Raw genomic sequence first — 21388 nt, 5'->3', positions numbered from 1 at the left:
AGGTTGCGGGAGGAGGGAACACATTTTTAGGTACATTATTGAATTATGGTGGGAAGAGTATTGTGTTCATATGTATAAAAAACATGGAAAAGTAAAACTCCCTTCAGTATGTTAAGAAAGTCAATGAGGTACGAGGATTGATGGACTGAAGGCAATTTAACTTTCTTTCCTGCCTTTTCCTCTAAAAGCAACTTAAATTTTTAAGTTTTGTTTTCCACAAATATCACCATGCTTGTATAATCCTAAATGCAAATCAGAACAGAGTTTGGATTAGGTTAGGGGTAAATGCTGGAGCTGGGATTCAGTCAGATGACATTCCTTGGAGAAGTGACTTTCTCTGAGCTTCAGTTTCCTCATATGTAAAACAGAGCTAATAATAATAGCACCGCCTTATAAGGCTATCGTGAGGTAAATGAAAAACTCCATACCGTAGTAGCCCACAGTGCTGGTGCCTAGTAACCACCCAGTGTGCCCTGGCAGTTAGGAAGACGACCCAGGGGAGGGTGCTGTGTAAAAACAGGCTGGATGTGACCATGCAGAACTTACATCAGATTTTTTAAACAGCTTTATTGAGGTATAATGATGTACAATAAAAAGTGCATATTTAAATTACACAATTGGATAACCTTTGACTCATATAATATACACTGGAAACCATCACTACCACCAAGATAACGAACATCTCTATCATTCCCAAAAGTTCCTTATTCCCCTCGGCAATTCCTCAGTTTCTCTCTCTCATCCTTCTACCACTGTCCATTCCAGGTTACCATTGGTCTGCTTTCTGTTACTGTATATTAGTTTGCTTGTCCAGGGATTTCATATAAATGGAATCAAACACATAATGTAATTTTTGCGGGGTGGGGGGAGTCTGGCTTCTTTCATTCAGCTTGTTTTGAGATTCATCCATGTTGTTGAATGTATCAATAGTTCATTTTTTTCATTGTTGAATACCCCATTGGATGGATATATTATGATTTGTTTATCCACTCACTTGTTGGTAAACATGTGGGCTGTTTCTGATGTCTGGCTATTACAAATAGAGTTGTTGTGAACTGACACTTGCAAGTCTTTGGGTGGTCGTATGCTGTCATGTCGTCGGCAAATAGCTGTGAGTGGGGTTGCTGGGTTGTATGTAAGTATATATCTTTATAAGAAATTTCCTCACAGTAAGTGTGGCACTCCAAGTGTGCACCTAGCAGGTGGAGCCATGCCAGAGTTCATCCTCATAGGAGCCTGGGGTTAGGGGCAGGACAGACATGATGCAGATTTAGTCCCCAGGTCAAGGGTAGATGGTAACTGCAGTCAAGATGAGACATCTAAGGGGGGGTCTCATTTGAGGGCAAGCATGGGCGAGAAAATAGCCCCAGGTGACCCCATAGCCCATCTGTACAGGTAGCTGTGGAAGGGAGGTGGCTCAGAATACAGGGTTCTAGAGCCAGGGGTCCTCTGCTCTTTGTCTTGTGGTTTCTTCCCCCTTCAGGACCAGGCCCCCTCTGACACCCTGCCTCACTCATGAGAACTCCTCCCTGGGGTGGTCCTGGCCCTGATTCCTGCCTGTGGGCTGAGGTCCTGCTGTGAACCTCCTAAGTTGCTAGACAAAGATCCAGGCGCAGCTGTTGACCTTGAGCCTACTTAAGCCCAAAGCCCTGGAGTTCCTGGACTTCCGGACTGCCTCAGCCTGTCTTTGACTTCAACCCTAGAAACACCCAGCTGCCCAGAGTGGGGCCAGCCCCACAGCCCGTGTGCCCCACACCCACCTTGGTTCTTACACCATGAGGTGCTCACACCTGCTGAGCCATCTGCCCTATAGCTTAGGCCTTGGGGTCCTCTTCACTGGCTGCTCAGCCTGGCCTCTCCTTCTCCAATTCATTCCCCCAAACCAGCTTCCACACATCATTCTAAGATGCACATCTGACCATGACCCTCCCCTGCTCACACTCCTCCAAGGCTCTGCATTGCCTACTGCAGAAAGTTCTAGTTCCTTAGCCAAGCATTCAAGGCCCTTCGTGATGGCCCCTCTGACCTCCCCACCCTCTGTTCCCTTGGTCCCTGGTGCTTCCCTGTGCCCTAGCCATTGCAGACCATCTTTTCACTCCTTTCCACTTGTTGTTCCCACTGCTTGGCATGCTCTCCTCAAGCTCCTTCCCACTCACTGGTCAGGAATCAGCCTTTTTTCGGTTCCCCCTGGGGTTTACAACACCCTCCATGCAACTCCACAGTGGCAGTGATCACACTGTATTAGTTGTTTGAGTTGTCTCACAGGTGGGAGTTCCACATGTGGCCATATTTGCCCACAGCTTCATCCGCAGTGTCCAGCACAGTCCCCATGTGCTGAATGAATGTGGGGAGAACTAAATGAAAGGCGTAGGGTGAGTGAGTGCACAGCATCCTCAGCACCCACACTGCTGATGGGCTGATGGGGTGGGGAGGGGGATCGAGCAGGCAAGGGCACACGATGAAACAAAAGAACAGAATACACGCCTGAAGACTGGGGAGATGGCTCCAAGCGGAGGTGAGGAAGTTGCTGCAGCAAGTTCTAACCCCATCTCCCTGCATGGGTCCATCCTGTACCAGAGCTGTGTGCTCTGAAGTCCCCAGAATCCCTGTCATTTCCTTGGGTTTGTTATTTCAGCTACCCCCTGAGGAAATGCTCCTTGACCCCACCCTTGGGAAGAGAGGCTCAGGCCTTCCCAAGGCTTCTGCCTTCTCTGTGGGCTGGTGGGACGGAGAGGAGGGGGCTGCACGACTGGCTCACCCCTCCCCCGGGCACCAGCACCCTCCTGGCCGAGGACACTCTGGAGAGGGCCTGGGAGTTGGGCAGGCAAAGCCTGAGCCATGTGGGAGAGGAGATAGGACCTGTGGGACTCGGGGAGCCAGGAAGCCATGGGGCTTGGACCGCCGAACCTGCTGTGATGGCTGTCTGAGCCCCCGGGTGGGTTTCCTGTCCCCACTCCCTTGTACTTAGTCACATTCCTGATGACAAAGCATTCGATGCTCAACCAGCTAGAGTCAGGACCGATGGGAAGTTCTGCAGAGGGATACAGAGTGTCTACTTTATTCACCACCATACGTCCAGGACCCAACGCCATGCCAGGCACATGGTGGGGAGGTCAAAATCTGCCAGATGGATGGACAGACAGACAAATGGATGGATGGATGGAGAGAAGGAAGGAAAGATGGAGCCAGAGGGCTATAGGGCAGTAGCATCTTTGGGGTCCATCCCTGGGGGCAAAAGTGGCCATTAGAGTGTGAGAGTCCCTTGGGGAGGAGTAGGAGACTGGGAGTCAGAGTCAGGGTTCTCTTAATAACCCCTTTCCACCTTCTCTAGCTTTGTTCACATCTTGCATGTCTCAGACTGGTGTCTCAATGGGACGTATCCCTGCTTAGAGATACTCTCTCCCCATGAAGGGGTTCCCAAACCGGGGGGAGGCATCAGAATTTCCTGGGGAGCTTTAACCAGATTCCTGGATCCCACTTGAGACCCACTACTCAGAATATAATGGTTGGGACCACAGAATCTTGTGTTTTTTAAACTGTCTTGAGTGATTCTACCATGTAAACAGGCAGAGGAATACCATACCTATTACAGGAAGTTCGAAGCCCCAGGCAAGACATTCTGGACCCAGTGCCCCTGTGCAGCCTCCTGCCTTGCCCCTTAGTCCAAATGCACACCTAATAAAATTGCTCTGTGTTCTCCAGAAGCCTCCCCAGAGGCTCTCTCACTGCCTAGCTCCACTCGGGCTCTTCTCTCTACAAGGGGAACTTCTACTGGTCCTTCAAGACCCAGAAAATGCCATTTCTCCCAGGAAGCCTTCTCTACCCTTCCACTCAGCCAGGCAGAACTCTCATCTCCTTCCTGTGAGTCTCACAGCACCACCCACCATCTATTCCATAGCACCCATTGGTCTGCCCATAATTATCTAACAATGCCTGTGCCACAGTGTGCCAGCAGCCTTGTTAAACCCTCCCAAGAATCTTTTGAGGTAGATAATGATGACAATGATAACAACAGCAAAGACTGACGGGGGGAAAGCCTGCTGAAGCCTCCTACATATGCTGCAAGACTCTTAAATCCCACAACAACTGGGTGAGGTAGGTACTGTTGTTATCAGACCCATCTTGCAGATGAGGAAACTGAGGCCCCGAGATGAGGATTCACTTGCTCCAGGTTACAATGGAAGTGGTCAAACCAGAATCTAACCCAGACAGTGTGCCAGTACCATGGTCCTACCCACTATGCTTTGGCCCTTTTACAGTTAAGGACGGAGGCTTAAGGAGATATTTGTCCAAACTCATTGTTGTCCTAAGTACACAGTCACACAGTCATTAATTTGCACCCAGGAGCCCCTGATCCCAAGTCCACTTTCCCACATGACCCCTATTTAAACCCTTTGCTAAATGATCCCAGGCCAAGCCCCATTCCTGGCCTGTTCTAGGCTCCCTTCCTTTTCCCACAACCCCCCGGAGAACTGCCCTCTCCCTCTTGCAGCCTGGCCTGCCCTCTGATCTCATCCCTACCCATCCTGCCCCACCTTGAGTTCTCTGGAAGGAACGGATGTTCCTTGCCAAGGCAACAGCTCAGCTGGCAGGCTGAAGTCCAGCACTGCTGGCAAGCATTTCCCCATCACCTCCTCAGCCAACATTCTGGACTGAGCCAGCCCCTCCTCTCCCAGGGCCTCAGTTTCTCCATCTATAAGGCCCTGGCTGCTTTCCAGGGCTGAGAGGAGGCCCTGATGATTACAGGGTAAAAGACTTTGTAAATGCTGGTGGTCCAGCCCTGAGCACCTCACCCCTGAGCCGTGGTTAGGGAGGCAGGCTCCCCAGCCAGCTGTGCTGCCTTGGAGGTTAGGAGGTTACCTACCCTCCCTGGGCCCCAGTGCCCCATCTTAGGAACAGGATCACACAGAATCACCATGAGAATTGACTGAGGAAAGGCCCTGGCTGCATTTAAAGGGTACCTAGCACAAAGTCATAATTCCATAAGCCAGTGACAGCAGCTCTTAGGTGGAGGGCCCTCCCTCTGTGGGGAGAGCGGACTAAAGCAGAAGTACTGCTGTGAAATCAGGCACCTCTTTGGAGAAGTCCATTGGGGAACTTGGCTCTCCAAGGCAGGGCCCCCGCCCATCCCTCCCTCCCACTGAGAATGACTCTAACCGTCCAGCCAGGTGACAGCAGGCTTTAAAAACTGCACTGTAATTGTAGATGTTCTTTCCAGAAGTTGCACAGCTCAACAAGTCCTTTCCTCACTCAATCCTGTAAAAGCCTGTAAAAGGCTTTATTTATAGGGTAGGAGACAAAGCAAGTCACACCCAGAATGATTTGCATTAATACAAAAAAGCTTTTTTTCCACACTGGGGCTTGTCCTCTTGGAACACTCCAGCTTGGCCCCAGCCTCTGGGTCGTAAGGACGGTCCGGCTGTCCTGCTGGAGACAGAGGAGGATGCGACACCCTATGCAGAGAATGGCCCCTGCCAAGGGTCCCGCTGAATGAGTAACCTCAGTGGCACCATAGGGAGCAGAACCTCCCAAACCACAAAATCATGAGAAATAATACAGCGTTGACTTGTTAAAGCCACTGAGTCTGGTGGGTATTTATTCTATAGCAATAGATACAATAGACAGGTGTTTTCCTGGCCTACATTTTCAGATACATCTAGACCATGGCAGCAGAAGCGCCTGTGTCCAAGCATCCAGCCTCTTTGTGGGCTCCCTGAAGGCAAAGCCTGGGCACCCTCAATTCTTGAGCCTCTACCGCTGGCCGGTCATTGTGCAGTTTTCACAAACATCATCATGTACTAGGTACTTAATAAATATTTTTGAATAAGTGAATAAATGTCTTAGTTAACACGCACTGCAGCCCAGTGAGGTAAGAGTTATTGTTTCACGATTACTCAACTGATACTCATTCATTAGAGAAAAGTCAGAAAATTATTACAAAAATTTTTTTTGTAATATTACAAAAGAAAAAAAAGTTACCCCTAATTCTACCAACTATAATTTCAACACAGAGCATATATGTATTGAAATTAAATTACATTGCATATGCATATTTATTTTAAAGATGTGATAAACATACTGTTTGGTAACCTGTCTCTCCATTTGAAAGTATCTTGACTTTTATTCCATGTCAGTGATGCATATCTCCATTCAATAACATTTTTAAAGTTTGCACGTTTGCCCATGTGGCAACCCCAAGAGGAATCCCACACCCTTCCTCTACCCCACCCCCATACAGAGGGAGCCTGTCAGCCTTGTTTGTGCCTCTATGACCCCATCACCTGACCTAAGCCAATCAGATGGGGGCCGAGGGGTGGGGGGGTATATCTCACCCAAACTGGGCCAATCTGCTTCTCTTATCTAGAAACAGATTCAGGACTACTAGACAGTCAAATCAGCCTCAAGGGTTGTCGAAATGGTCCACTGTAAATTCTGGCACAGAATTGTGTTCTGTCTTGCGGAGCACAACAAGCCTGTCTGTGAAGAGAGAAGAATAAAGCAAGAATGAGGGATGCAGACCATCCTGGGGGCCATCTACTTGCTGAGTCCAGGGCTTTGTCAGCATCTGACCGCATCCCTGCCACTGGTTTGTGAGACACCTCTGTATCCTTTAATAAATTCTCTTTTATTGGCTGAAGTTTGCTTAAATATACTGATCCAACCCAAAACCCCTAACAATCATTACTCTTAGGAAATAAGAAAGATGGGATTCTTAGCCACAACGCCAGGTCTTTGGGAACCAGTAAAAAGAACAAACCAAAATAGATTATTGCCCCCGAATCTTCTCTAAGCAGAGGCTCTACCAGCCACTTTACAAAACAGGATACACAAGCTGAAATGCAAGCTGCTAGAGGGAAGGGCTCCATTGCCCTTCCGTCTGTGCTGTGGCCCCTACCCTCCAGTTTCAGCAGCAAACATCAGCTGAGCACCATCTGCAGGGAACAGAGAATATACACGTGGACATATGAGTGACTTCGGGTAAGGCATTTCCACCCCTCTATGTGCCTCAGTCTTCTCCTCTGTAAATGGGTTGAAATGCACAATTCTAACGTCTTTCCTGATCTCACACCTCTAAATCTAAACCAGGGTCCTGGTCCCAGCTCTCCAGGAAGAAGGTATATCTATAACAAGCTCTAAAGTGGCTTTGGATTTTACAAACACCTTCATACCCATTGTCTCCTGGGATCCTCCCAGCATCCCCTGCAGGGCAAGGCAGGGCACATTAGGCCAGCTCCAGAGATGTGGAAATGAGAGAGGCAGAGAGGTTAAGCAACCTGCCTGGAGGGTACACAGCTACTGAGTGGAAGAACTGGAACCGAATCCAAGTCTGAGCCAACTGCCCCACTGGGAGAAGGATCAAATAACCCTTCACCTTTAATATCATAGCTTTAAAGATGAGGAAGGTTTATATGAGGTACCTGGAGTGGTCAAATTCATAGAGACAGAAAGAAGAATGGTGGTAGCCCAGGCTGACGGAGAGGGGAGGTGGGGAGTTAGTGACTGATGGGAGCAGAGTTTCAGTTTGGGAAAATGAAAACGGTCTGGTGTTGCATGGTGGTGAGGGTTGCGCAACAGTGTGAATGTGCTTAATGCCTCTGAACTGTAACTTCAAAATGGTGAAAATGGTAAATTTTGTGTTATGTATATTTTACAATTTTTTAAAATGAGGAAACCGAGGTCTAGCAGGATAAAGGGAGTAAATGTAAACCAGTTTAAAGAGTCCTAGGGACAGACGTTTCAATTCTCAGTTCTGTCACTTGCCTTCTTGCTTGACTGGGGCAAATTATTCTGAAATTATTCCTGTCTCATCCTCCTCCTTCGTGAATTGGGACAGCAACAGGATGCCTAGGATTTGTTATGAGCACTAAAAGAGATAAGGCTGAGCACCAATCACTCAGCCCTACACCTGGCACAGAGCAAATCATCAATACACATGACAAGGCTTCTCAACGCTTTCACTAAAAAACTGAAGAGACTGAGGCTTTAAAAGGGACAGTGACTTGCCTGAAGTGACGAGTGAACCTGTAACAGAGCCCAGAGTGGAATGGAACCATTCCTTTCTAAGTCCAGAGATCTCCACCTCCAGCCAGAGCACAGATCTTTTCCTTTTCTAAGAGTTGAACGGCCCACAGGTTTGGGGCATTAATTTCAAAGCTCAATGAGGAAGGGAGGGCTTCTCCAGGCTCTCAACTGCTACTCACTCTCCCTCTCTTAATGTATGAGTCAGTTCTGGTACAAAGGGGTGAGTCAGCCGCTGCTCCATGATAAATGTGCATGTGACTGCCAGGTGGTATCCAGGTGGGGGCTGGATGCGGGAAGCAGGCATACCCAGATACCTGCTGGGTTGTGGCCACCTTGCTCCAGAAGTGAGTTGTCCGCTCTTGTTTGGATCCAGTTGCTGCATGGTGGTACCTAGCAGGTAAGAGGTCCAGATTTCATACCTTCAGTTTGCTATCAAATTGCTCCTTCAGTGTGACCTCAAGCAAGTAGTTTTAATTTGTGTGCCTCAGTCCCCTCAACTGTGCCTGAACATGTGAATAAATCTGGTCCTGCCCTCAGGGTAGGTGTGGGGAAGACCAGAGGAATGATGTGTAGAAAGGTATGTACACAGTTTAAAAGTTGCATTAGCATAAAGAGCTTTCTTATTTAATTTCTCAGGAGAGATAAGATTCTAAGAAAAAAACAGAGCCCAGACACACTATTTGTTTTTCCCATCTTGGATGACTCAGGGTCTCCTTGCTTTTCCCCCAGGCCTCAGTGTGTCAGGTTAGTTCCTCGGACTCAACCTTTATGGAAGGCCTGGTGTGCACTAGCCCCAGGGACAAGCCCTTGAACCTTCCCCAGAGCCCCACAAGATCAAGCTTACTCTGAACCCCACCTTGTAGAAAGAAAACTGAGGCTCCTGGCGAGGAAGCAACTCATCAAAGATGGCATCACTGACAGGGTGGAGGTGAGCCATAAAGTCCAGTCAGACTTCCTGGGCTATGCCAACTCACCCTCTCCTCGGGCTTGAGGAAGAAAGCTCCTGGAGGCTGCATCACGTCCCTTCCTTCCAACTCAGAGACTCCGCCCAGAAAACAATTCATGGAGACAGAAAGAAGTAGATACCTGTCACCCTGAAGTCAATCAGGCTTTGAGAATGTAAAACACTGCAAACAATAGTAGTTACCATTTTCCAAGCATTTATTACATGCTGGTCACCTAGCAATCACTTTCTCATTTCACATTCTCAATAAATCTTTGAGGTAAGTACTGATTTTATTCCCATTTTACAGTTGGAGAAATTGTGACTCCAAAAGGCTAAGTAATATGCCCAAAGACATACATGTAGCAGATCTATCTCTAATTAAAACTTGTGCTCTACTCACCAGATACCAGGTACCACATATAAGTCAGCTTCCTCACTCATTCATTCTTGGCTTCATTCCTTTATTAAACATTTATAGCTTCCCTGTGCTCAGAAATTAGCTGAACAGAGGGCAGACAGAAATGCCTGAGCCCCCCCACCACCAAGGAGGTCATTATCTGGGAAATGGTAAGACTAAAATAATTGTAATTTAAGCAGTTAAGAGCCAGACCTGGGTACACTGCATGTGCTGGTGCCGGCTCAGGTGCCTGAACTAGCACTACTGGTCAGAGTTTTTGTTTACTTCTTTAAACTGGGATACGAGAAGTCACACTCACTACCTGCATGATCTTGGGCAGATCACATCCTTCTTGAACCTCAGTTGTCTCATACCAAATGGAGAGAAATATGCTTCCCTCACTGAGTTATACAGGGGATTACATTAATTGGAATAATACCATATTAATTCATTCAGCAAATATGTGCTGATTCCCAGTGTGTGCCGCGAATTGTTTTGGTGCTGGGATACTAAAGGAAGCAGACAGAAGACATTCCCCTGCGACCATGGAAGTTTGTTTTTTTTTTAAATTTGGAGCATAATGTGCATAAAGAAAAGTGCAAAAATCAGAAGTGTACAACTTGAGGAATTTTCAAACTGAACACACCTGTGTAATCAGCACTCTGATTACAAAACATTTCCAGCAGGGTCAGGACTAGGGGATGGCAAATGAGGCCCATACCTCCCAAATAAAAGTTAAGGGGATGCCAAAGAGCTTAGTCATCAAGATAAATAACATTTTTGAAAAACCAAAATTAGTGCAAAAAAATCCATGATGACAAAATATCAAAAATTTAAGTGAAGTAACAGTGCCATGCTGAGTCATATTAAAGCTCAGGGCAAAAGGAAAAAAGCTGGTAATGTTCATCCTACCTCACTTGCCCTCACCCTAGTCCTAGCCCTGATTACCAGCCACCTCCATAGTGACTACTCTTCCTCCAAGACTATTGTCCAGACTTCTATTCCCATAGGACAGTTTTGCCTGTTTTTGATCTTTGTATACATGAAATCACACTCTTCTTCATATGGTTTCTTTCACTCAACATTATGTCTGTGAGATGTTGTTGCCTGATTCAGAAAGATGTTTAAACAAGGGATGTGGTAGCTGGGTGCTGTGGAGAGACCAGTGTGGTGACGAGTGGGAGGGTGAAGGAGCAAGGGTTTTAGACTATGCTAGCACAGGGCCAGTGGGGATGGAGAGGAGGGGATAGAATCCAATGATATCTTGGAACAAAGGGTGAAGGACAAAGAGGTGTCAAGGAAGAGACCAGATCTCAGGTTTGGGCTGTTTCGTGGATAGAGAAACCATCTCTGGGGTGGAGACTAGGAGAGATGGGAGAAGATGATGGGCTTAGATTTAAACGTGGTGAGTGCCAGGTACCCATGGGACATTCAGAGGGCTGTCCTGGAGACAGCTGGATGGACAAGCCTGGCAGTTAGGAGAGAATGGAGGCAAGATTTGTTCCTTCACTGTCTCCCAGCATCTGCGGGCAGGTAGTGGCTGGGATGAAAGCGTTTGCAGAGGGCCAAGCTGGGGCACACAAAAGGATAAAGATGGGAAGCCAAACAGTTCTCTGAGAGCAGGTGGTCTGAACAGGTGTGCAAATCAGAATGAAAATATTAAACACCCAAAACTGTCCTGCTTGGCCCATCAGGCCTCCCTGGAGTCCAAGGCCATGTTTACCTGCAGCCTGGGAGGATTTGTGTTGCAAATCTTCCTGTGGATTAGGGGCTCCCCCGTCCCAGTCCCCACCAGCCACCCTTGCATCACTGGCAGCTGACAGCAAAGCCTTTTTTCCAGGTCGCCTTTAAAGGCAAAAGAAAAACCTTTTCCCGGGCCTTCTTACTTCTCACTGGGAGCAGCGAGGACACGCCCTGCACTACTCCCTGGGAGCCTTCGTGCGTGCTCTGAGGCACGCATCAGGGGCCAGCGTCGGCCAGCCACCTAGCACCGCCCCGCCAGTCCCAGAGAGCTCTCTTCCTCTGGCTGGCTGGGGCTGAACTGTTTGAATCAAGCCCAGAAAAAGTCCGAGTTCCTTCTAGGGCTAAAGGCAGACTCCGGGGAACAAAGCTCCCAGTGTGAGCGCAGATTTGGGCGGAGCAGGGGCACTGGGTCTCTTTAGCTGAGCGCTGGGGCTCTACCGCCTCCTCACACCTACCTTTAAAGCCCCAAGGCAGAATAGGCTTGAGAGGAGGCTGAGATTCCCTCAGGCCCTTCCTCTGCTTCAAAACCTCCATGGCTCCCTGTTGCTCTGTATTAAAACCCTAACTCTTACATCTGGCATTTGAGGGCCTTTGTGACCCATGTCTTCAGCTTCTCTCTCTCAAATTCCCCTATCTTCATCTTCATTCTCTCCCAGCTAGACCTCTACACTCAGCCACAGGGGCTACTTAGGCAGGCTCTCTGTGGCTAAGGCAGTACCTTCATGACCCACCTCCTGGCATTTGCTCATGCTCTCTCCCCTCCATTGCACCTTTCCAAGCTCAGAGGTCACTTCTTTAGGCTTTCTCTGGTATTCCCTCCCTGGTTGGAGTTAAACCCTGTTTCTCAGAACTTAAGTCACCCAAAAAATAAACTAGCCCACCTGAGAATCTAATCTCTGCTCCAGTGTCAATAGCTTCTGATGAACTTACTTCTAAACAGTAGCCTCTAGGGGGTCATAAAACTTTTACAGAGAGAACACCCAGAAATGGAATTTCAAGCAGGTAATGGGGGTCTGTTTGGACAGGTATGGTGGGATGGGGTGAAGGTAAAGTTGTTTTTCTACTTTGTCTTCAAGTGCTATCCAGACCACAGGAAAGGGATTTGACTGAATTTCTGAAATCATGAACTAGTACTGTTTGTTTGGATAAACTTTTATACATACCCATTTTTCCTCAGGCTGACCCCAGTAGGGGATTGTCACATCCATTTTAGATGTGGCTCTAGAGCCCAGAAAGAAGGCTCAGTGATACCTGGCAAATAAATAGCAGAGCTGGGACTCAGGAGTCCCAGCCCAGGGCTCCACCATCAGTCTCTGGGTGTGGTCTACATTTCTTCCCTTCAGCAATTACTCTCTGCCTGACTGTTGTGTTTGCATATGTTCTTTCCTCTGCCAAGAATGGCCTTCCCTCTGAGCCACCTAGTCAACCTATATTCAGCCTTCTAAACCCTGCTTGGCATGCCCTTTCCCTTCCCTAAAGCTCTCTCTCCTTCCCCTGTGGTACAAATTCTGCTCCCATACACTCAACATGGTATTGTGGCTGTCCATCTCTCCCCTTGAATCCTTTCTGGTTTGGAGGCTCCATGAGGACAGCAGCAGGCTTGCATGCCTCCATGCCTGGGGAAGTTGCCAGCACAGGGCTGACCTGGAGAAGGAAAGGGAGCCTGGTGGTGAGTGTGACCCAGGGGCTGAGTGCGGTATACCCACAGCTGGGAGGAGGTGTGCCAGTGGGATGTGTGTGGAAACAGGAACCTATGAAGAGACTTGAGTAGGCATGTGGCAAACCCCAAAAGGTACTTAAGGAATGACTGGAAGTGTTGGCAAGACAGGCAGGCTAGCTGCTTATATGCTCATGCACCCCTGCCTTCCCTCCTTCACCCACAGGTCTCAGCTACTGTGTCTTCAAGGTGCTCCATCTGGGCAAAGACCGACAGGCCCAGAGGCACACTGAGACACCAAAGGGTAAAGGAAAAAAGATTCCCTCTTGGGGGGTACTCAGGGACACTTCCAAGAGGAGGCCCCATTCCAGAGGTGGGGGAGAACTTGTTTCATCAGAAACATTTTGGCACGCTGAGGAGGTGGAGAGAGTCAGGCAGAGGAAACAACCTTAGCAAAGGTAGAGATGAGCATCCTGGTGTGAGGGGTGGCACTGAGCTTAAATGCTGGCACCCCATGGGCCCTGGTGGCCAGGCTGGGCCTTACTCCCCCTACAGCAGTGTCAGGTATATGAGGGTCAGGACTAGGTGAGGCAGGAGTAGGGAGCACTGGGGGCCCTGGCCACAGCAGGGAGGGAGGGAGGGAGGATGGAGTGGTGTGGAAGGCGTGAAAAATCCTGTGGTACCTGCCTTTGAAACCTGGGTGAGAGAGGTGGCCCCAAGCTTTCCAGGCTGAGCAGCTGGGAAACTGTAGAAACACGAGCCAGGGACAGGTGTAGACCCAGAAGGTGCCTGCCTTCCCCTCCAGGGCTCCATGCCCAGCCAGGGTGTTCCCTCAGCCAGCACTGAGCCTGGACATACAGCTCAAAGGACTACAGAGGTCATGCGCTCAGCTCAGCCTCCTTCTTTCCAACAGAAAGTAACCCCTCTCCTGCCCAGTAGACAGGGAAAGGAACCTCAGCCCAACCTCAGATTTTTGGCCAGAACTTTAGACTGGAGGTATTTCCCTTCACTGTATCTTAAGAAAGGTTTACATCTGTAAGGGGAAATAAGGTGAAATCAGATGAAATAATGTGAAATAATACCACTAGCAGTAAAGGAGGACTCAGCATGTGCAAAGCTCGTCATGGGCTTCTCTGGAAACTTTAACTCTCAGAAGAGCACATGAGGTTAATGGTGGTATAATTCTGGTTTACTCCTCAGAAACGTGAGGCTCTTATGTCAGCATCTTACCTAGGATCATGCTAGGGAGAGTATACAGTGGAGCTACTTCAAACCCAGTCTCCTGTGATCTTCCCATCCACATTTTTCACACTTACCTGTCACCATAGATTCACAGTGCACTGTCAGAGGTGATATAAAAGCCCAGAGAAGAGGTGGGTATGGATTTCCAGGCAGAGCCCAGCCTATGCCAAAGCAAGGCTTGGCTTGCAAACAGGAATGTGGGGGTGGAGAGGGGTAGGGAAGACAATCGCTGAGCGAGACCTCCCGTAGTCTAACAACTACTTAAAAACCACTTACCGCATAACACTTTGCAAATATTAACTCACTTAATCTTCATAACAAGCCTATGAGGTGGTACTCTTATTATCCCTAGTTTACCAAAGTTATCCAGTGTCGGAGTGAGGACTCCAGCGGTGTGAGGAGGGCTCGGTGTGTGGTGCCGCAGCAAGTTTGTCTTTCGGCGGGTACCAGCTCCACCATTTTGCTAGAGGCCGATGAGGCTCAGAGGGTGTGCACACTCGCCCAGCGTCACACAGCGAGCGCGCGCCTCGGACCTAGGGCACCGGGCGCACTGGAGACCCCAAGCCAGGGAGGCCTCTAGCCGTCTTCCCCTCCCCGGCCCCCTCCCCGGTCCCCTCCCCCGTCCCTGGCCCCCTCCTCGTGAGCCCCGCCCCGGACGTGCCCCAGGCTCCGCCCCCAGGTTCTACCCACACAGCCCCTACACCGGCGCACCAGCCAATGACCGGGGTCCTATAAACACTGCTGTCCGCGCGCTCAGGCAAGAAGCTAGAGGTGCCGGACTAACGTGGAGGTCGTGGGCTGCAGGTCTTCGGAACAAGCTCACCAGGGAGCGGGAGGCCAAGCGACCGGAGTCAGAGTCGCAGTCGCAGTCTAGGGACAGGAGCAGGAGCCTGAGCCGGAGAGCGCCACCCGCCCACCCGTCGCCGCCCGCGCACCCGGCGCTGCCAGAGCCTCCCGCGCAGCGCGGCCATGGAGCCCAGCAGCAAGGTGAGTCGCGCTCCCGCGGCCCCCCCACCCCCGGTTCGAAACAAAGGCACGGACCCCGCTGACCTCTCCGCCGGCCTGGGCCTCCCCCGCGGCCCGGCGGCACTATACACCGGGAGCGGGCGGCGCACCTCTCCGAGCCTTTCTGGGCGCCGGCCTCGGGCGCAGAGCCTTGCGGGCGGGGAACGCGAGTGGGGATGGGCTCGGGACCTGGCGGACACTAGGGCGCCGCATGTGTAGTTGGTGCCCGCACTGAGTATCTGGCTTCCTTCCGGGGGCGCCGCGCGGCGCACGCGGCCCGCTGGGGCCGGGAAACCCAGGGCCCCTGCGCGGCACGTCGCTCACGATTTCCCCGGCTGCGGCCCGGCGCCGGCTCCACCCGAAGCGGGGGAGGGGGCCTGAGCGCGGCACCCATTGGCTGAGCGGGCCGAGCCCCCGGCCCAGCCCCGACCCTGGCGCGGAGAAGGCGGGACCCGCCCCTACCCGGCGCGCTCGGAACCGCTTGCCCTGGCCCCGGCGCCAGTGTTCGGCGTTTAACGTGGTCCCTTGAGGTCCCGGCGCCAGCCCTCCGAGCTTCCGAGGCAGAGGGCACTTTCTGAAGGCCGGGGCTCCAACTCCAGGGTGTCCGGCTGCAGGGCTGAGACGAAAAGTTAGCCTCTGAGGCCCTTTCCGAGTAGTGCAGGCCCTACAGCTTTTGCCAAGTTCCCGGGAGATGTGCCCCGAGGTGGCACGTTTCCCTGCTCGGGTGGGGCTGGTGCGGGCCGGACGGAGAGAGCACCCGGGGGGCGGGGGCCGGGAAGGGGCCCCAGGCCAGAGAGGTGCGGGAGGAGGGCACGCCTCGGGGCTGGGGGACCCGGGACTCCGTACTCTGAATAGATGTCTCCGCGTGGGCGGCAAACTGCCTAGATAGGATCCCCTTTGTCATTTCTAAAGGGACTTGACCTGCAGGGGATCTGTGCGACTCTTTCCCAGACCCGGCTCCTTTTCAACAAATATTTATTGAGCCCCTCCTGTGTGCTGGAGATTTTTTTTTTTCCTCCCTTGCTTCTTCCCCCTTGCATAGAATATTCAGAAGTTGCTCTTTTTTTTTTTTTAACTTTGAAACCCTCCCTCCTTATCCTCTTGAATTTTCCATCTCCTTGGCAGGGACGGCACGAGGATGCCTGGAATTCAGGAGTAGGACCGGACTCTGCTCTGCCCTCTGGGTTGTGGAGGTCCCCGATGGGACTAAGCAGGGGCTTGGCTGGGCAGAGTGGCCCCGGCTGTACCCTTAGCGGGTAAAAGGCTTCCTCATGCCTGTTGAAGCCAGACAACTTGCTTCACCCTGCCCTGGCCCAGGGCTTGAGGTGAGACCCTGAGCCGTGAACCTGACAGTCATAGGTGAGCCATTATTCTGGGATATAACAAATTAGAATAAGCAGTTTTAGCTAGTGGTAAGGGCTTGAGACCCCTCTGGCAGGCCACTTAATCTCTCTAGGCCTTAGATTCTCTGTCTGTGGGAGAGGGATAACTTTTTCCACTCCCTCAGGGGTAAGAGCGGTCTGTTCAGCATGTTATGCAGGACCTGGGTATTTATTTGTTAGGTGAGTATGTAAATATTCTGAGTGGAGACACAAGAGTGGAGGAGAAAATCAATAGCCCCGTACAGTTTACTAAGCTCTTAACTAAAACGTTTTTCAGTGTTACTGACCCTTCATATACCCTTGCTGGTTCATAAGCCTGGAGCTCAAAGAAGGGAAGTAACTATCTGAAGTCGTCCAGCCTGTAAGTGGCTGAGCTGGATTCAAACCCAGGCTAATCAAAAAGCGTTTCCAGTGTCCACTGCCTCTACATACAGCCTTTCTTGAATTTTGGGCTGAGGGGAGACAGTTTGCCTAAAATCAATCGCTGCCCTTGTACCAACTGGCCCTAAATGCTCTAGCAGAGGGGTGTTTTTCAGGCAGTACCTTCCAGACTTTTGACTGTCTGCCCCATCTGTAAATAATTTTGGAGCACCTCCTTCCCAGTGGTTTATCTGTAATTATAAATTTATGTTCATGCACTACACTAATAGATTACATGCATACATAAAATAGAAATTGCAAAAGTCAACTAAAGATAGCAGTGGTAGTTTTTTTGTTTTGTGTTTGGCTAAACCCTCTGGATCATCTCATACATTCTGGAATGAAGCCCTTCCCTTTGGAGACTGCCGATTTCATCAGCAAGCACAGCCCTTTTGTGCAGGATGTTAGACTGAGGCCCGGAGAGGTTCTCCCACTTCCCAGTATGTGTCTGACTATGAAGTTCTTTCTGCTCTGTTCCTTTTCATCTCCTAGGGACTGGAGATTGACTTCCCTGTCTTGTAAGGTGCTCCTCTGCAGTTCCTCATATTGAGTTTAACTGAGTAGGAAGAAGGGAGGGGACAGGTTGAACGCCCCTCCTCCCAGCCAAGGGTTTGCATGTGCTCCCTCCTGGTCAGCAGGCGAGTGTGAGCCCAGCCCTTTGTGAAGAACTCCCAGCTAGTCCCAGGGTGTTTGCTGTCTCTGCCTTCCAGACTAAGACGAAATCAGAAACCTACTTGCAGGGTTCCTTAGCCCCTCAGTGGTATGAAGAGCATAGGCTTCTGAAGTCCTGTGGGTGTGGTTTCGAATTCCAGTTTAGCTCAGGTGCCTCGTCTGCAGGGTGATGTCATTTCATTATTAGACTAAGAATTCAGAAAAAAATGTGTTTGCCCACAGTGATGCTCCTTAAATATTCCTTGCTTCTTTGGAGTTCTGTGATGCTTTGCACTTAACCTGGGCCTCAGGTGACCTGTACCCTGGTTGCAGCCTCTGTTCAGAACTCTGGCTTTCTGGCAAAGTGAGCTTTTGGGGAACCCCAAGACGCCCAGGCCATGAGTATCACTTAATTGAGTAAATTATTAAAACTCCCGCTAGCTAATCCTTCAGGGGTTTGTCAGGAAGCTGATTTGTGGAGGTAGTACCTGGGTGAGAATGCTAGACCCAGGGGTGGGTCAAATAATGTGGCTGCCCTGCCTCCCCTATAAGGGAGATATTGAGCACAATGACATCACAGTCCATAGAAAAATAACTTTCCCAAGGTCACACACTGAGCCTCCCACTGCAAAGCATGCTACCAGCCTTTCAAAGGTGACATAAGAGGATAAAAGAAAGTGAGAGCAGGCAGGGACCTTCTAGTGCATGGGCCAGCCCTCAACTGACAGATGGGGAAATAGATCTGAGAAGGAAAGAGACTTGTCCAAGATAGGGCTGTCACAAAAAATTAGAGATGTTCTACAGTGTACAAAAAAGATGCTTTCTTCTCCACAACCTTGTCCTCTGTGCCACCCTTCTCACAGCCCAAATGAGCAGGAATTCCCCAGACTCTAGGACTTTTCCAAGCTCTGGGTACAGTGGGAGTCTAAAAGTTGGATTAGACATAATGTGACAACTAAAACTCTTCTGTGAATGGAAATAAAACATGTCCTCCTGAAACTAATAATTTGGGGAAGTGGCTTTCCCTAGAGCCTTGGTTTTCTTCCCTGTAAAATGGAGGTTCGCTCTCCCGTGGTGGATGTGGGGAGGCTGGCCCAGTGCCCTAAATCAGGGTGGTGGATATTTTAAGTGGAAAGACCCTTTTTATGATCACTTTGGGTGAGCAGACAGTGTAAACATCTCCATTATGACCCTTGTCCTATGCTGAACCATTCGGGGACCCAACCTTACTTGCCTGGAGCTGGGTCAGCCCCAAATCCCCCATAATCAGCTTGTGACTGAAGAGAGCCCAGCTTTACTCAGTACTTCCTGGTCATGGGCTTTCTGGGCCTAGAGCCCACCTAGGGTGGACCCTTGGAGCTGGGTGCAGGCTTCCAGTTCCTCTCTCCCCAAGGCCAGTAGAGCTGGGGAGGCCTGAAGCAGAGGGGGAAGTGTGCAGCACTGGTTTGGGACTGCACCCTCATGCCTTCCTCCACCTCACTCACGGGCATAGAGGTGATAAAGCCACTCAGTTCAGTAACTGGCGTCTCCAGGATGGCGGAGGCTGAGAAGGCTCCTGGGTAGACTCATGGGCTCAGAGAGGCTGTGTCTAGGCTGGCAGGCCAAGGCCTGGCCGCCAAAACAAACCTCCAATTGTTACCTCTCTCCGTGGGAGGGGTGGAATAGAGCCTGAGGCCCTGCCATTCAGCCAGCAGGCCAGGGAGGCAGTAGCTAATGCAGAAATGTTGGGGTTTCACAGTAACTGAGTGGAGCTCCCAGGCCTTGTACGTGGGCAGTGTTCGCCCTCTCTAAGACCTCGGCACCACCACTTGCTGGCTTTTGCCTCCCTAGGGCCTTACCACCTTGGAAAAGCTACCTAGCCCAAAGATCCTCTCCCATTACCTTATCATCTGGGAGTTGGGAGGAAAGCGCTCCATTAGAAACAGCTCCACCGTTTGACCTCAGGCAAGCCATGCCTCCTGTTGGTGCTGCTTTCCTAATAATACCTATCTCCCCTAGTCAGGTTGTAGATTATTTAAAAATTACAGAAGTAATGGAGCCAACTGTAGAGAGAAGCATATAGAGTAGAAGGGTCATTGTCTTCTCCCAGTAGTAACAGTTTGATATTTGTCCTCACACTCCTCATTTTGTGCATGTGTGCCTGTAAACGGAATGTTTGTCATTGAATCACACTTTCTACTTAGTTCCATGCAGCCCTGTGCTGCCCATCTTGTTCACTCACAACCCCTTAGAGGTAATCCTTGGAGTGTTTTTGCATGTACAAGCGAGTGCCATTAACAAGTTCATTATCTCCCCTTCCTTGCACTAAATGTACACCCTACACATAGTTTTGTACCTTGCTTTTATCCCATAGCAGTCTGCTGTGATACTCTGTTCATATCCAGTACATACAGATGTGTTGCATTCCTTCCAACAGCTGCATAAGATTCCATTACAGGCATGTGCCATCATGAAAAGAAATAGCACCCCCATCACTTTCTTTGTTCATACCACTTACCACCTGATAGGTATTTTAGGTATTTACCCCCACCCTGCCCCACCACACACACACACACACACTCAAGTATCAACTTCCGTGAGGACGGGCATTGGTTTGTAGTTTATTGCTGAGTCCCCCTTGACTAGAATAGTGTTGGGAACATGCATTCAAGTATAATCTTTCCTCAATAATATAATTTCTCGGAAGGCCGCTCATAGAAAAGAGAATGTCTTAAGGGAAGGGGCTTTTTCAAGGTCACACAAGTCGGGGAGCTGGGACTTAAACTTGTCTGCTGAGAGTATCAAGGACCTCTGCTTGAGGTCTCATCGTCTTACCAAACTGAGTTTATCATAGTCAGATTGGTGCCCAGCTCACCAGTGAATGGGACCTTTCAGGGTTTCAGCTTCTGATGTCCAGGTCCTGACATAGGCCCATGCAGATGGCCCAGGGAGCCAGTTGTTTGCATTTAACACCCCAATTTAGGACAAATACCTTTTCAGTTAGACAAGGAGGATGATTTGGTTTTCCCTGAAGGGCTTCAAAAATCCTGTGCAGCTCGTGTGTTGGGTTTGCACACAGCAGTTTGGGGGGCCTGAGATTTAAAGCAGATACTGACATTTTCTGTAAAAGGGCCAGGTAGTAAATAAATATCATCAGCTGTGTGGGCCATTCTGTCTGCCACCATAGTAGAAAAGCAGCTTTAAACAATATATTAACAACTGAGCGTGGCTATATCCCAAGAGAACAATAAAATGGTCACTGAAATGTAAATTTAATACAGTTTTTATGTATCATAAAATATTAGGCTTTTTTTTCCCTAACCACTAAAAATGTAAATCCCATTCTTAGCTGGCAGGCTGGATTTGGCCCACAGGGTATCATTTGCCAACCTTGGCTTAGAGCAAAATCCTCCCAAGGGACCAAAAAGTTTCTGAGCTTGGGCCTGGGCTATCCTGGCTCAGACTGGGCAAGACCCAGATTGTTGGAGTAGAATGTGACCTATGTAGAAGGCACCAGGTAGAAACCTTATTTCCTTCAGGGACCAATACCTGGAAGCAGAGGTGGGAGGATGTGAGCAGGAAGGGCATAGAGTTTGGCATCAGAGACCCCCTGACTTGGAGCCAGGGCCTTGTGGTTATCCACTTTTTCCCCCTCTGAGCCTCCCATTTGCTCATCTGTGAAGTGGGGGCAATCTCACCCCAAGAGTGTGTTCATAGTGGTTAAATCAGAATGTATAAGCAGCCTCTGGCATGGTGCCCACTGCCTGGCCAGTGCTGCTGGAACTGATAAATGCAGCAGCTCCCTCCTCTTCTCTCTGCTTTAAAGATTGATGAGTCCTGCCTCGAGGGCCACCATGGGGTGTAGGGGAGGCTCAGCCTGCAAAAGTCCTGCCATCACTGGAAAGCTTGAAGGAAATGGCTTCAGGAGGAGTAAATGCTTGAGG

General features: G+C 49.9%; 1 protein-coding gene and 1 long non-coding RNA gene across 3 annotated transcripts in view; one reads left to right on the top strand and one right to left on the bottom strand.

The window, feature by feature from the left end:
• Positions 1 to 539: 539 nt before the first annotated feature.
• LOC108406714 (uncharacterized) lies at positions 540 to 14848 on the bottom strand. 2 transcript variants are annotated; one of them, XR_012130140.1, is made up of 6 exons: positions 14719 to 14848; positions 8997 to 14540; positions 8337 to 8412; positions 6333 to 6477; positions 5158 to 5427; positions 540 to 1236 (listed from the first exon to the last, which is right to left on the bottom strand). It is a non-coding gene; the product is annotated as an uncharacterized lncRNA (long non-coding RNA). The 2 variants fall into 2 exon arrangements; XR_012130139.1 differs by lacking the exon at positions 14719 to 14848 and having other exon boundaries at positions 541 to 1236; positions 8997 to 14606.
• SLC2A1 (solute carrier family 2 member 1) overlaps positions 14766 to 21388 on the top strand; it is a 28026-nt gene continuing 21403 nt past the window's right edge. Inside the window, exon 1 of the mRNA XM_037002307.2 lies at positions 14766 to 14994. Within this exon, the coding sequence (XP_036858202.1) occupies positions 14977 to 14994 (18 nt within the window). The 5' untranslated portion in view covers positions 14766 to 14976. The remainder of the gene's footprint in view (positions 14995 to 21388) is intronic.

Source organism: Manis javanica, chromosome 4 (assembly GCF_040802235.1).
Source record: "Manis javanica isolate MJ-LG chromosome 4, MJ_LKY, whole genome shotgun sequence".
Classification (NCBI taxonomy): Eukaryota; Metazoa; Chordata; class Mammalia; order Pholidota; family Manidae; genus Manis; species Manis javanica.
Note: the sequence above shows the minus strand (reverse complement) of the source record. Positions and strands in the feature narration are given on the sequence as shown.